Source organism: Sebastes umbrosus, chromosome 10 (genome assembly GCF_015220745.1).
Source record: "Sebastes umbrosus isolate fSebUmb1 chromosome 10, fSebUmb1.pri, whole genome shotgun sequence".
NCBI lineage: Eukaryota > Metazoa > Chordata > Actinopteri > Perciformes > Sebastidae > Sebastes > Sebastes umbrosus.
The window spans coordinates 32,061,974-32,076,767 of record NC_051278.1 but is presented as its reverse complement, the minus strand read 5'-3'; the positions used below and the strand labels follow the sequence as shown (position 1 = coordinate 32,076,767).

The 14,794-nt window shown below is 43.6% G+C and overlaps 1 protein-coding gene across 1 annotated transcript in view; it reads left to right on the top strand.

The window, feature by feature from the left end:
- Positions 1-13,867, top strand: part of srbd1 (S1 RNA binding domain 1) — a 90,663-nt gene extending 76,796 nt beyond the window's left edge. The window contains 3 exon segments of the mRNA XM_037781282.1: positions 1,909-2,049; positions 10,205-10,389; positions 12,694-13,867. Of these exon segments, the coding sequence (XP_037637210.1) occupies positions 1,909-2,049; positions 10,205-10,389; positions 12,694-12,986 (619 nt within the window). The 3' untranslated portion in view covers positions 12,987-13,867.
- Positions 13,868-14,794: the final 927 nt, after the last annotated feature.

Sequence of the window (14,794 nt, the reverse complement as noted above, 5' to 3'; positions counted from 1 at the left end):
CTGCCCGGACCTCGCCGCACCGTGGGCAAAGGGCTCGCTGCGCCCTCTCTCCCTGCCGGGGATGGCCCCCTGCTCCCGGTGCGACTGTTGACTGGGGCGGACTGTCCACAGTGCGCCCCAGCCGCGTCTTGCCGCCAGATCAGGGCTCGGCCCACGTTAAAGGAGCCAGGGGTCTGCGGCGATGTCTGCAACCCACCTGACCTGTCTTGAGACACGGATCACGGAGTCTAACGCACGCGCAAGTCAGAGGGTGCAAGCAAAACCCCGTGGCGCAATGAAAGTGAGGGCTGGTGCGCGCCGGCTGAGGTGGGATCCCGGCCCAGCGGGGTTGGGCGCACCACCGTAAAGTGGTATCGCAGCCGTTGTATCGGAGCTGTTTTGCGAGTACTAGTACATGAGCACAGTATCGGACCAGATACCCGATACTGGTATCGGTATCGGTGCATCCCTAATACACACACAGGTACACACAGCTGAATCAGGTTCTGTCTCACATTACTTTCTTACCTATATTTCTCATGAAAGGATCAGTCTACACAAATTGCAGAAAAACATTTTTCCTTACTTACATTTTGTGGAATCTACCCGAGCAGGTTTTTTTGGTTTAATTTGCCCAGGTTTTCTTCAGTTGAATTTTGTTTGTGGTGTTCGAAATGACATTTAAGAAATTCAAACAGCAACATCTCGCTCAAAGTTCAGCTTTATGGTAATTATATACTAGGGATGCTCATTTTGAAGAATGTTCTTAACCGATAACCGACCCTCGTTAACTGATTATTAACCGTTAACCAACGATTTGTGCCTCTCATGCAGCGGTGTACCAGCTGCAGGAAGCACAACAGATATTGGTTGACGGGAGTTTCCAGTTCACCGTCAGGGAGCGTTAACTTAGCAGCTACGATGCTGCGTGTAGTGTCGCGGACATGCAGCCACTTTCCCAGTAAAAGTCTCCACCACACATTTAGTTTAGTTTAGCAGATTGTCAGCTGTATGTCTGCCCGGCGTAACTTTAGCGAGTTGCCAACAGACAGTGTGTGTGTTTGTGCTACGTTAGCAGCTCTAGCATTGCCGGAGGCTTCGTGTTCGCCGCCGCACACGTAGTCTGATTAACTTTAGTGAGTTTCCAACAGACCGTGTGTGTGTGTTGACGGTGAGTGTGAGGTTGTTGGTGGTGTTCTAGCTGTGATCGTAGGTGTAGCAGTGTGTGTACTGTTTATTTGTCGGTGAATAAATGCTACGAAACTACAACTCCTCCGCTCCGCTCAAGCGAGCCAGAGACCCGAGTCAACTTCCTGTGGCCCACAACTCCGGCTCCGCCTCTTAAGGTGGGCTGTTAAGGTGGTCCAGCTTTTCTCCTTAAAGTGACGAGCTGCTCCTCTGAGCCGCTCAGCTTTTGAATTAATTATTAACATTTCTTTTAACCGTTTTAACCAATAGCATTTATCGGTTAAAATGCTTAATGTCGGTTAACGGTTAACGGTTAATTATGGACATCCCTATTATATATACTATGGCAGTGGTGATACGTATCGTATCGCCAGATTCTTGCAAATACACAGCCCCAGCATCTATGCTAACCTCTTCAGGAGTTGCCATTGTTGTTTTGAGCAAACTGTCGCTTCTCTGTGCCTCAAACACACACCTGTAGCCCGTAGCTGCGAGTAGCTCTCACAGGACTCTGATTGGGCCGTGCCATTTGATATGTGATCCCGCGATTCTCGCATGATCTTGTGACGCAAGAATCCAGCTGTCGTGCAAGGTAATGACTAAATACCACAAGATGTAATTGAGAAATACGTTTTTTTTTTGTAATTTGGTGAATCGACCCCTTTGATGCAAAGTTGTGTTTGCTTCCTAAGACTTCTCCTCATACATTTAAAACACCTTTGTTTCTTTCTTTCCAAACAGTGCCAAATCCTCACCTCACCCCGTACCAGGGAAACCAGCGGCTAAGAAGGGCAAAGGAAAGACTGGTGTCAACATATCAAACTCATTTAACCCTCTGGACCAAACCTGTATACACCCAGAGTCCTACCATGTGGCACAGAGGTACAGTACACACAAACACACACACACACACACACACACACACACACACACACACACTTGAACAGCAGCATACCCCACCGGCCAAAGCATGTTCGGCTAAGATGGAGTTGATTTTGACACCGTCTCATATGGGGCTGGTTATAGTGGTGGAGGACTCTGATTTGATTTACACAGACATGAGATACAACAGAGAGAGGAGGCTTTGGCTTTGTACGTGTGTATGTCAGTGTGACTTTGTGTGTCCTCATGTGAGAAATGATTGTTAGTGCTGCTGATGCTGATATCAAAAGCACATTGAACATCTGCCCAAAACTTGTAGGTCCTGTTTTTGTGTGTGAGTGAGTGAGAGTCTAGAGAGGGAGGGAGGGAGGGCCCTCTTTCTTACAGCTGTAGTCACTCAACTGTGTTTAGTCTACATAAGTTCTGACACTAGTGGCTCTAAGCATCGCTCCCCTCGTGTTGATGCGCCTTTAATGGCCTCTGTGCATGTGAGTGTGTGTGGGTGGATGCGTTTCCATGCGCACATGGTTGAAGACAGATTGATCTCGCTTGTATGAAACTGTGTTTTTGCTTATCTTTCCTACTTCCACTAAGTGACCATGTATGTTTGTGGGTTTATGATGTGTCTGTATCATTCAGTATATCAAAGAGCTGTTGGGGGTCAGATGTTTTAAAAAGACAAATAACCACCCCCCCTTCTATTATAAAACAACCTCTATTCCTTTCTCTCTTTTTATTCATCCTCTCTGTCTCACACATACAGCACATGTGCACACTACCCCCCCCCCCCTCAATCCACACAACTGATGTTTCTTTAAATTTCTGTTTAATGTTTTTATTCATTCCTGTTGTTTTGGCAGACACCTTTCTCTTCTTTCTGTCTTTCTCTCTCAGCGCTGTTTGTTATCACAACTCAGTAAGGTGCCCAAATACTGCTGTTGTCATGGCCTCTTAGACGTCAGTCATCATTACCCACCAAGGCTGTCAATCCATTCAAATATTTAACCGCGATTAATCGCATGATTTTCCATAGTCAATCATAATTAATCACACATTTTTTTATCTGTTCAAAATGTACCTTAAAGGGAGATTTGTCAAGTATTTAATACTCTCATCAACATGGGAGTAGGAAAATATGCTGCTTTATGCAAATGTATGTACAGTGCAGTGAAAAAGTATTTGCCCCCTTCCTGATTTCTTATTTTTTTGCATATTTGTCACACTTAAATGTTTCAGATCATTAAACAAATTTTAATATTGGACAAGATAACCCAAGTAAACACAAAATGCAGTTTTTAAATGATGATTTCATTTATAAGGGGAAAAAAGATATCCAAACCTACCTGGCCCTATGTGAAAAAGTAATTGCCCCCTAAACCTAATAACTGGTTGCGCCACCCTTGGCAGCAATAACTGCAATCAAGCGTTTGCGATAACTGGCAATGAGTCTTTCACATCGCTGTGGAGTAATTTTGGCCCACTCGTCTTTGCAGAATTGTTTTAATTCAGCCACACTGGAGGGTTTTACGAGCATGAACGGCCTGTTTAAGGTCATGCCACAGCATCTCAATCGGATTTAAGTCCGGACTTTGACTATGCCACTCCAAAACCTTCATTTTGTTTTTTTTAAGCCATTCAGAGGTGGACTTGCTGGTGTGTTTCGGATCATTGTCCTCCTGCATAACCCAAGTGCGCTTGAGCTTGAGGTCACGAACTGATGGCCGGACATTCTCCTTCAGGATTTTCTGGTAGAGAGCAGAATTCATGGTTCCATCAATTATGGCAAGTCGTCCAGGTCCTGAAGCAGCAAAGCAGCCCCAGACCATCACACTACCACCACCATGTTTGACTGTTGGTATGATGTTCTTTTTATGAAATGCTGTGTTAGTTTTACGCCAGATGTAACGGGACGCACACCTTCCGAAAAGTTCAACTCTTGTCTCATCAGTCCACAGAATATTTCCCCAAAAGTCTTGGGGATCATCAAGATGGTTTTTGGCAAAAGTGAGACGAGCCTTTGTGTTCTTTTTGGTCAGCAGTGGTTTTCGCCTTGGAACTCTCCCATGGATGCCATTTTTGCCCAGTCTCTTTCTTATTGTTGAATCGTGAACACTGACCTTAATTGAGGCAAGTGAGGCCTGCAGTTCTTTAGATGTTGTTCTGGGTTCTTTTGTGATCTCCTGGATGAGTCGTCGATGCGCTCTTGGAGTAATTCTGGTAGGCCGGCCACTCCTGGGAAGGTTCACCACTGTTCCAAGCTTTCTCCATTTGTGGATAATGGCTCTCACTGTGGTTTGCTGGAGTCCCAAAGCCTTAGAAATGGCTTTGTAACCCTTTCCAGACTGATAGATGTCAATGACTTTGTTTCTCATCTGTTCTTGAATTTCTTTCGATCGCAGCATGATGTGCTGCTTTTTGAGATCTTTTAGCCGACTTAACTTTGACAGACAGGTTCTATTTAAGTGATTGGCTAGTGAAATTGAACTCAGCTTTCCAAAACATGTGGTTGATCACAGTTAATTCATGATTTAACAAGGGGGGGCAATTACTTTTTCACATAGGGCCAGGTAGGTTTGGATAGCTTTTTCTCTTAATAAATTAAATCATTATTTAAAAACTGCATTTTATGTTTACTTGGGTTATCTTTGTCTTACATTAAAATTTGTTTAATGATCTGAAACATTTAAGTGTGACAAATATGCAAAAAAATAAGAAATCAGGAAGGGGGCAAATACTTTTTCACGGCACTGTATATATTTATTATTGGAAATCAATTAACAACATAAAACAATGACAAATATTGTCCAGAAACCCTCACAGGTACTGCATTTAGCATAAATGTATTTCGCATAAATGCAGTACCTCAAATGTTCAAATCAAAACATGACAAACTGCAGCCCAACAGGCAACAACAGCTGTCAGTGTGTCAGAGTGCTGACTTGACTATGACTTGCCCCAAACTGCATGTGATTATCATAAAGTGGGCATGTCTGTAAAGGGGAGACTCGTGGGTATCCATAGAACCCATTTACATTCACATATCTGGAGGTCAGAGGTCAAGGGACCCCTTTGAAAATGGCCATACCAATTTTTCCTCGCCAAAATTTAGGAGCGTTATTTAGCCTCCTTTGCGACAAGCTAGTATGACATGGTTGATGCCAATGGATTCCTTAGGTTTAACAGTTTCACCCTAGCTTTTAAACTGAGCCTGCTACAACCTAAAAAATCGCAAGTTATGTTAAGGCGTTAAAGAAATTAGTGGCGTTAAAACAAATTTGCGTTAACGTGTTATCACGTTAACTTTGACAGCCCTAATTTGAAGTTGATTGAAGTCCGAGTGGCACAAACGGCTTTTTTTAAATTTCCAGTCAGGCGATCATTTTTCTGTGAATGTCTGTAAGGAAAGTTAAGTCAACGACAGTCAGTGTCCTTTTGCTCGCCCTTGTGCTCGCACTACGTCAACACGAGCGAGCATCAGTCAAAACAGTGGGCGACTCACAGGAGACTGAACGTCATTGACAGGCATTATGTTGATTAACGTTAGCAACATTAGACCGCTAAAACCACAATATCAATATATATTTCACATGCTGGCAGTAATGTTAGCTTACCACAGGAAGGTCCCTCCATGAGTCGAAGGTCCGGCCGATGTTGATCCTGGTATTAACTTTTCCTGCTTCAGCCTCCCGACCGTGGTCAGAAGGAACAGGGGAGACACCGTAGTTTTGGTCTCCTGGGCCGGAGTTGATAACGTTACTCGCTCTGGAGTTAACCCCCGCCGGCACTCCTCTCAGCAGCAGGAAACAAGACACGGGAAACCTCTGTTGGTCTGGAGGAGCTGCAGCGTTTATTTCTACATAAACTGCAACTTCCACTGAACATTTACTTGATATTCTCAAAACTAAACTAACTCTTCTGCTCCGCTGCTGACTCATTTCACCGCCGCTTTCTCTCTCTCTTGCTTCACCATTCACTTCCCACGTGCACACACTCCCACATCGCTAGTTTTCACTCGACAGACACACAGCTGACAACCTGCTAAACTAAACTAAATGTGCGGTGGAGACTTTTACTGGGAAAGTGGCTGCATGTCCGCGACACTACACGCAGCATCGTAGCTGCTAAGTTAACGCTCCCGGACGGTGAACTGGAGACTCCCGTCAACCAATATCTGTTGTGCTCCTGCAGCTGGTACACCGCTGCATGCGAGGCACAAATCTTGTCGGTTAACGGTTAATATCGGTTAACGAGGGTCGGTTATCGGTTAGGAACATTTTTCGAAATTAGCATCCCTACTTGCAGCGTTTTTTTTTTGCTTCCATGAAGTCGGAGTCTGAGTTGTGGTGGGGGCTGGTCGTTTGTTGACAGAGGAATAGATAGAGGAAACCCAGAAAGTCAATTTATTTGGGTTAGGTCACAACCTGTTCACACATTGGTAATAAAAAATGTTTAAAGCACATTTATACATGTAAAAAATACATACAGTCCTTTTAAAGGTCTGTTTTGTTTTTTTAACGAATGTTCACACGGTAGAGAAAGACAGGAAACATTGTGAGTAAGTGAAAGGAAGAGGGATGACCTGCAGCAAAGGTCCCAGGCTGGATTCAAACCATGAGGGCTATGTGTGCGTCTTAGACCACAAGGCCACCGAGACGCAAGTGTTTCTTTTCCTGTCAAGAGATATATGGTCGGAAAGTTAAGAAGCCTAGGGGGGAGACGCAGGAGACAAGATCCTAGTGTTAGACAGGCTTCCCGTTTTGGTCCAAAGGTGCTGTTTCCTCACCACTAAGCCATTTCTGGCACATACTCCGCTACTATTTTGTACCGATCTGGCTCGCCGGTGTTGAGGGATTGATTCCGCTCGTCTCCCTCTTTCGGACGGCAGACGGTGACTTAGCTGGCGGGGGCCTCTCCGCTCACAGCTGTCTCATACATAGTTTGTACACAAGCCGTGTCCCGTTACATCCGCACTGTCTCTGCTACTGCCAAATGAGCATTTCTGAACAACATTGTGTATGAATCAACTTTGTGTGTGTGTGTGTGTGTGTGTGTGTGTGTGTGTGTGTGTTCGTGTGTTCTAATATGTGTGTGTCCACCTGTTCCGTCCATCATGGGGGGGGGACAGCTGCGGAGTCTGTTAGGCGTCAGGCTGCCAGTGAGCGACATCCATCACGGACGCGACCCAGCTGGTCCACATGCATAGAGGCACATGCATTCACATCTATCACCAGCCGTGGAAAGTGCCTGCTGTAAATAATATATACAGTACGCACAACACTCACAGAGACACACACACATCACACATTTTTTCCAGAACCCCTATTTGCTACTCCGGCTTCTCATGCCAGTTTGTTACTAAGTGTGTTTAGAATGTAGGCTAGCTAATTAGTTTGGATTTAAATCTCAGGCTCAGTGAGTTTTAAATGGTGCAACCTGACTGACTGTCTAGACATTTTGGAGGTGGGACATCCTGCTAGAATAAAGCGATAGAAGGAGATTTTTCCAGGCGGTGAACAGATGGACAAACAGTCTAACCTTAAGCAAAGTGGAGGCAGTTTCATGAGACAAGGTGTCAGGGTGTTTACAGCCCACTGCGGATTTACCTGATTTAATAGGGGGGTAAAATAAATGTGTATTTGTGCTTGTGTGTGCTTTTAGAAACAGAAAGCCCCGCCTCGGCAGCTCATGACTTTGTGTGTAATTGCTCCCACACCTCTCCTGCCCTCTCCCTGTCCCCCCCCCCAGCTCCCTCTCACTTTACCTGCATTAGCTTAGCGTCTCGCTCCCCTGCTTCCTACGTCTTTGCTTTTCTCATCTTTTGTTTCTCTTCTTTTTGACAGTTGTACTTTTCTTTTCCTAATCATTCTTCCCAGGCTGTCGTCACTTTCCCCCCCTCCTTCTCCCATCCCTTCCTCTTTCCTGCTCTGTTACACTATCCCTCATAGGCCTAGGCCCTTGCCTTCAGTCTGCGAGGGAGGTGGTGCATGTGCTTTAGCCCAACACACTCGCTATTAAAGGTCCCATATTGTAAAAAGTGAGATTTTCAGGTCTTTTACATTATAAAGCAGGTTTAAGTGCTTTATAAATACTGTTAAACTATCAAAACGCTCTATATACGGAGAAATACACACAGCCCGTATTCAGAAATTGTGCGTTTGAAATAAGTCGTCAGGATTTCTGTCCATTTGTGATGTCACAAATATACAATAATTAGACCATTACACGGTTTTAAATGTAAACATTCTAAATGTGTCCCAGTTTATTTCCTGTTGCAGTGTATGTGAATAACATCAGCTTACAGGAAGTAAACATGGACCCAAACTGTTGCCTTGCAACGCAATTCTGTTGCAATTCCATTGAAATGTACTTAAACAGAGCGTTTCAGACAAAGGGTAAATACAGGTATATTCAGGCAGACACTACGAGGAAAATAATGTGTTTTTTGAACATTACAGCATGTAAACATGTTCTATTAGAAACACAAAATACAAGTATGAACCTGAAAATGAGTACGACACGGGACCTTTAAAACTCATTTATGCCTAAATGAATGTTTTGTGCCTAAACCTAAACATTCAAAAACATTATTTAGTTTGTTTTAGGGCTGTCAAAGTTAACGCGATAATAAAACGTTAACGCAAATTTGTTTTACCACTCATTTTTTTGTTTAATACATTAACGTATTAACTTACGATATTTAGGTTGTAGCGGCTCAGTTTTAAAGCTAGAGTGAATTCATCAAATGAATTTAGAAAACCTAAAACCTGTGATAAATCCAATGGGAGCAACCATGTCATACTAGCTTGTCTCGAAGGAGGCTAAATAACGCTACGAACTTAAGCTAATTTTTTGGCGAGGAAAAATACCTCAATTTTCAAAAGGGTCCCTTGACCTCTGACCTCCAGATATGTGAACATAAATGGGTTCTATGGGTACCCACGAGTCTCCCCTTTACAGACATGCCCACTTTATAATAATCACATGCAGTTTGGGGCAAGTCATAGTCAAGTCAGCACACTGACACACTGACAGCTGTTGTTGCCTGTTGTGCTGCAGTTTGCCATGTTATGATTTGAGCATATTGTTTTATGCTAAATGCAGTACCTGTGAGGGTTTCTGGACAATATCTGTTATTATTTTGTTGTTAATTGATTTCCAATAGTACATATATACATACATTTGCATAATGTGCATTTGCCAACTCCCATGTTGATAAGAGTATTAAATACTTAACAAATCTCCCTTTAAAGCTGCAGGAGGCGAGATTGGAGCAAATATGATTAAAAAAAGTTACTTTGATAAAACGTTCGCTATATCCTGACAGGAGTACATGAAACAAGTAACCTGAAAAAAATCATGTGCCTCTGTGTCCTCCGGTGCTCCTTAACGGCATCTGCAAGATTTCACAGACCGGAGGAAAACAAGCAGTAAGAGCTGATCTGAGATCTGCTGTCCAGCTGCTGTCTATGAGAGCCGGCTGTCGATCACTCGCGAACTCCGACCAAACGGTTAAACTAGGCAGCGCTGATCAAATATGAATCAATGTTATGTTACGTTAATGCCTATTTCTCTCCTCAAATGTTCTCAGAATCATCTTGTAGTGCACGGTTTAGCTGTGAAATAAGAAAGTTTGTGACGCCGACGCCGCCATTGGGAAATCAGGTGAAGGAACGCCAGGTTCCGGTCACATGACCGGAGCACAGCCAATAGGAACGCTCTCTCAATGAACTGACCTGTGATTGGTCAAAGTCTCCCGTCACGGGCTAGATGTTCTAAAGCCTGAAAACAGAGTCATGAGGAGGAGCAGAAGTCTAGTTATCTCTCAGAACACTTGAATTACAATATGCTGGAAGGTTATTATGGAATTTTTGCCGAATGATGCCAAAAATATACTGACTACTGCCACTTTAATCGAGATTAAATGTTTTAATTGATTGACAGCCCTGGTTTGTTTATTTGCCCGAACAAGGACTGAACGTTTTGATCGGAGCCAAACCGATATTAATTTGCAGTGCTTTTTAAACTATTTGTCTTTTATGTCCTTTCAGTCGTTATGAATGACACATAACAGCATTATTTATCAGTGTGTTGTAGTTTTAAAAGTTTAAGTTTCACACTCTGCGCTATATTTTTACAAAACTTCACTCCTGTCCAGGTTTCTGTCCCTCGTGGGTGGGAGTGCAGACAAGATCGGGAGTGAAGGCCTGCGACAGTGCGTGGAGAGCAAGGTTAGGACCGGCAGTGTCAAGGAACTGGCCGGGACGGTGGACACCACACCCGAGACCCTCCAACTCATCATAGATGGCCTCACGCAGCCGCCTGGGTTCGACATCAGACAAAGTAAGACTCCTGCCATTCACACTCCCACTGAAATAAGATGAAATATGTTCTCACGCGTAACACCTGATTAACCTCAACAACACAAACACGAAGAACCAGAATACAAAGTGTAAAGGCAAACATTTCCAAGAGGAAAAAATGACAGCATATTTATCCATATTTCAGATTGTAAGAGGAATCAAACAACGTTTCCATGAACACCACATGTATCAATTTATAGGAATCCAAATCGAGCAAAACCAGTTTAACTCTGGTATTAACTCTCAGTATTTCCTGTAGGTCACTCCTACATATATTTTTCGTGCAAAAATCTGGTCAGCGAACACAAAACTTTCATTGTTTTGAATGAAAAAAAAAAGAAAAGACTGCCGTCTGCACATATCTGCAACCAAGCGGTCGCAGTAACTTCTCCTAGTCTCTCATCTTTCCTTCATAATGTCCTTTATTGGTCCCTACTGACTGATAGAATGTTGAACTTGTATTCGTCCAGTTCTTTGACTGGTTTGCTAGTTACAGCACACACACTGTCTCATCTTGTGCCTTTTATTATAATAGGCATGTCTTGGCAGTGTAACTTGATAGAATCTGACAGTGCTGTGGCTTCCTCCCTGTAGTAGTATGTGTCCGACAGAGTGCGATGGCTCAAGCAGACCGTGCTGTTGGACACACTATATTTGCACACACATACACGAAGACCTCTGTTTTTCTCCTTAATGTCATACTCTTGAGTTCAGGCACACATAAACTGACCAGTCAAATCATTCACACGTAGATTTGCGTCCGTTTTGCTGTAGAAGAAGAATTTCTGTCACATCTCGGTCTCACTTTTTTTTTTGTACTCTTGTCTATATTTTGAAAAAAAGTGTATAAAATACAAGAGCAGTTAGCTGAGAGCTGTGTATTGTAAATAAATCCAATATATTCAGTGCTAGAGAGGAAGGGGAAAACTTTGTTTTTTGGACTGTTGGGCAAATAATAAGGCACTGAGAGCTGTCTTTTGAAGATGGAGCCGCTATTTGAAAAGAAAACAAAATGAATATAGTTGCTGTTATTGTGTGCGTCTTCTTGTGCCACATAGGGCTATGTATTGGCAAGAATCTGCTGATACAATACGCATCATGATACAGGAGTTACGGTTTAATATATTGCGATACAGTAAGCAAGGCCATATATTGCAATATTTTTTTTTAAATCAAATTTGAGGAAAACTGTCATAGTATAGAGAACGCAGCGCCATATGCATAACATCTGCACTAACTAGTTTCTGTTTTATACAATCAGAACAGTGGGATGTTCATTTTCATTTGTCACAGTCCCTGTAACATCCAACATCATACTGTAGCACTACTCTGAGAGGGCGCATCTATTTGCAAATGAAATAAAGTATCGACTGAGTTCATATTTGCATGTAAACTATTAATTAAATTTCAGTGTTTTTGAGAATCGATATTTTCTTACACCCCTGTGTCTTACTCTCACTGAGTCTGGAAACATCATTTTAAGAATGACTATTTCAGAAAAATGAAATGGTCAGCGGTCTTTTCCTTAAAAAAAACAACAAACATAGGTCCTACTTGGTCTGTTATCTTTATGTAAAACAAGAATTAAAGTGCAAACTTAAATGACCTCTGGGTTTATAAAATGTTTTTACAGTTGCTATCTGATTTCCAGACTGGTGAGCTAAATACCAAATAACTCCGGTGCCGTTATTACCAGGCTCTCCTTTTTCATACAGTTTCATGCGAAGAGAAAAAAAAAAGAGTCCAGCCTGGATACCCAGTTAGTTCTGGCTAACTCTTCTTCAAATTAAGGAACGCAGCTTCAAAGTTCACTCTCGGGTTGGCCCTATTCGGTTGCAGCACACTACGCTTGGCCTCCTAGCCAGCGCTCAGCTGAGTAAACAGATGGGCCGAGGCTACCGCATGAAATCAGTGCTGCGGGGAGGATAATTGGACCGGACTATTTCCTGGGGCGCGAAACCTTCCTTGTTTGTGTTAATGCTACAGAAAGGAAAAAGATCTCTCATGAACAGGCCGAGTGGAAAGTGAGGTACAATAGAATGTGGAAGTATGCAGACACAAGTATCGGGTCGCTACTCGAAATGTAATATCTGTTTGTCATTTCAGCCCCGCCCCCCCCCCCCCCCCCCCCCCCTCGCTTTCCTGCATCCCCTTTTCCCGTCTCTCCTCCCGAGCATTTGTGCAAGCTGCCAGCCGGACCGGATTTGGCGTAGTTCCCTCTCCCTCACTTCCATTTAGTCACCTCATGTTTTTGATATTCTCTCTCTTGATCTCTCTTTTCCAGGTTTCGGGCAGGCGGACTTTAAGCGGGGCATTGTGTCGATGAGCGATCTGCGGGTGGGCGCGGTGCTGACGGGCCGGGTGGACAACACCACTCTGTTCGGGGCTTTTGTAGATATCGGTGTCGGCAAATCGGGCCTCATCCACAAGAGCAACATCACCCTGGACAAACTGCCCGTCAGCCAGCGCGGCCGCAGCCTGGCGCTGGGACCCGGGGAACGGGTGGAGGTCCGGGTCCTGAATTTGGACCCTCAGAGGGGACGGATCGGGCTGGACCTGATCAGGATCCTGCAATAGAGTCCCCTTAATTCCCATAATTAATATCCTTTAATTGGAGTGGATTCATGACAGTAAAATTAGCTACTGAGAAGCAAATAAGTTGAACTGATATGGTTCTCCTGAGCAGATAAGCAGAGCTGAGTCATTTTAACAGGCAAACTGTCACTTAGCGATCATGATATCACACAGCCAACAACCAATGTCGACATAATTTGCGAGGGCTTGCAATTTTAAACTGCAGTTCCTGCATTTTTCTGAAAAAATGGTCAAATCAAAAGAAAATAATCCAGCTCAGAAACGGCTGTTACAAGTCCAGTCAAATCACATCAAACTTCCTCACCCTTCTGGTAATCGCTGGGAGAGTTTCTCTCCCCTGAAGTCATTTTCTCAGGTAGTACTTATTCTCAGCCTGTTAATGCTAAATGTGTATCACTGGGAGTGCTACTTTGGATTGAACACTAAGCCTGATTCAGCTTGTTGGCTAGCCGTCTGCATAGTGCACACTATACTGTCTACTGGTCATTAGTGAAGACTTAGAAAAGATGGGGCGACTCATTGAGATGGAAGCCACAATTATTTGCACTTTAGCAGTAGATAGCTTCATCCTTGAGCTGCCATTGTTTATGTTGTATGAATATATGATACTTCCAATATTATTCACATCCTTAAATAAATGAAACTCTTCAAGATATCTTTTGTTTTGTACCGCTCTGAACAGTTTTTCAAAGCACTCGTTTGTATCTTTGTTATTCGAAGCAGACTTTGTTTACTGTGTTTGTGGACACTTGAACAAACCAACTGAGGGGACTCAACATGTAATCTTCAACAGACTTCAAACTGTAAAATGACTGGCTTCATCTGCAGATGAGGTTTTGACATTAAAGAATATGTTCTGTATACCTTGTGCTCTCAATGTATATTTTCTTAAAAATGAAGAATTCAGCAAATGATGCACTCAAGAGTGTGATATGATTCACATCGGAGAGGAGGGGGCTGTGGGAGAGGATTGAAAAGAGGGAGGATGGCATGAAGCAGGGAGAAGAGGAAGGTGGGAGGAATAGAGGAGCGGATGTGTTAAGTGATGGAAAGAGGAAAGAAGACACAAGTTAAAATAGACTCGGTCGAAGCCGAGTATATGTGTGGACCGTGTACGGTCAGTTTGTGAGTTTGTGGCTAAATCGTTACACAAATAATCAGTAGTCACGTCTATAATGTTAAATCCAGCAGTACATGTCCCCCAGGTCCGGTGAGGACACTAGGGGACACGCTGCTTCACTCAACTGACTCAACTAACTGTTCAAGCCGTGACGTACCCTCTCGTGGAATGCACCCGATTGGTCCCTGGTTTTCTGCTCACCGTTTCAAACGGGAATCAACATGGCAGCCTACTCGTAAACCTTCTGTTATTCCGTCTAAACAATCCACCAAAATCTACTTCTGGAAACATTTGAAGTGAGAAATAGACTACGCCACTGCTGAATCTAGTTTCATTCTAGAACTAGATAACCTACTTTTGACAGCTTAGTCCAAGTTTCATGAGCCGGACGCGTCACACCGGACTTGCTCGATTGCATAAAGGACCATTCCCGCCTTTTCATTTTGAAAGAGCAACGGCCGATGAGGAAACTCCAACTCGAGGCCGACCAATCGTGTAACTTCATCACTCAGTGATAGTCTTTTGTGTTTTGTAGGGCTGCAGTCCAGCCAAAAACTAGTTTTTGTTCCAGACAAAAAGAAAATGTGAAAAGACAGAATGAGCGGACTGTAGGGGGGGGATGGGCGGGGACAAGAAGAGGAGGAGGAGAGGAGGTGGAGGAGGAGGAGGA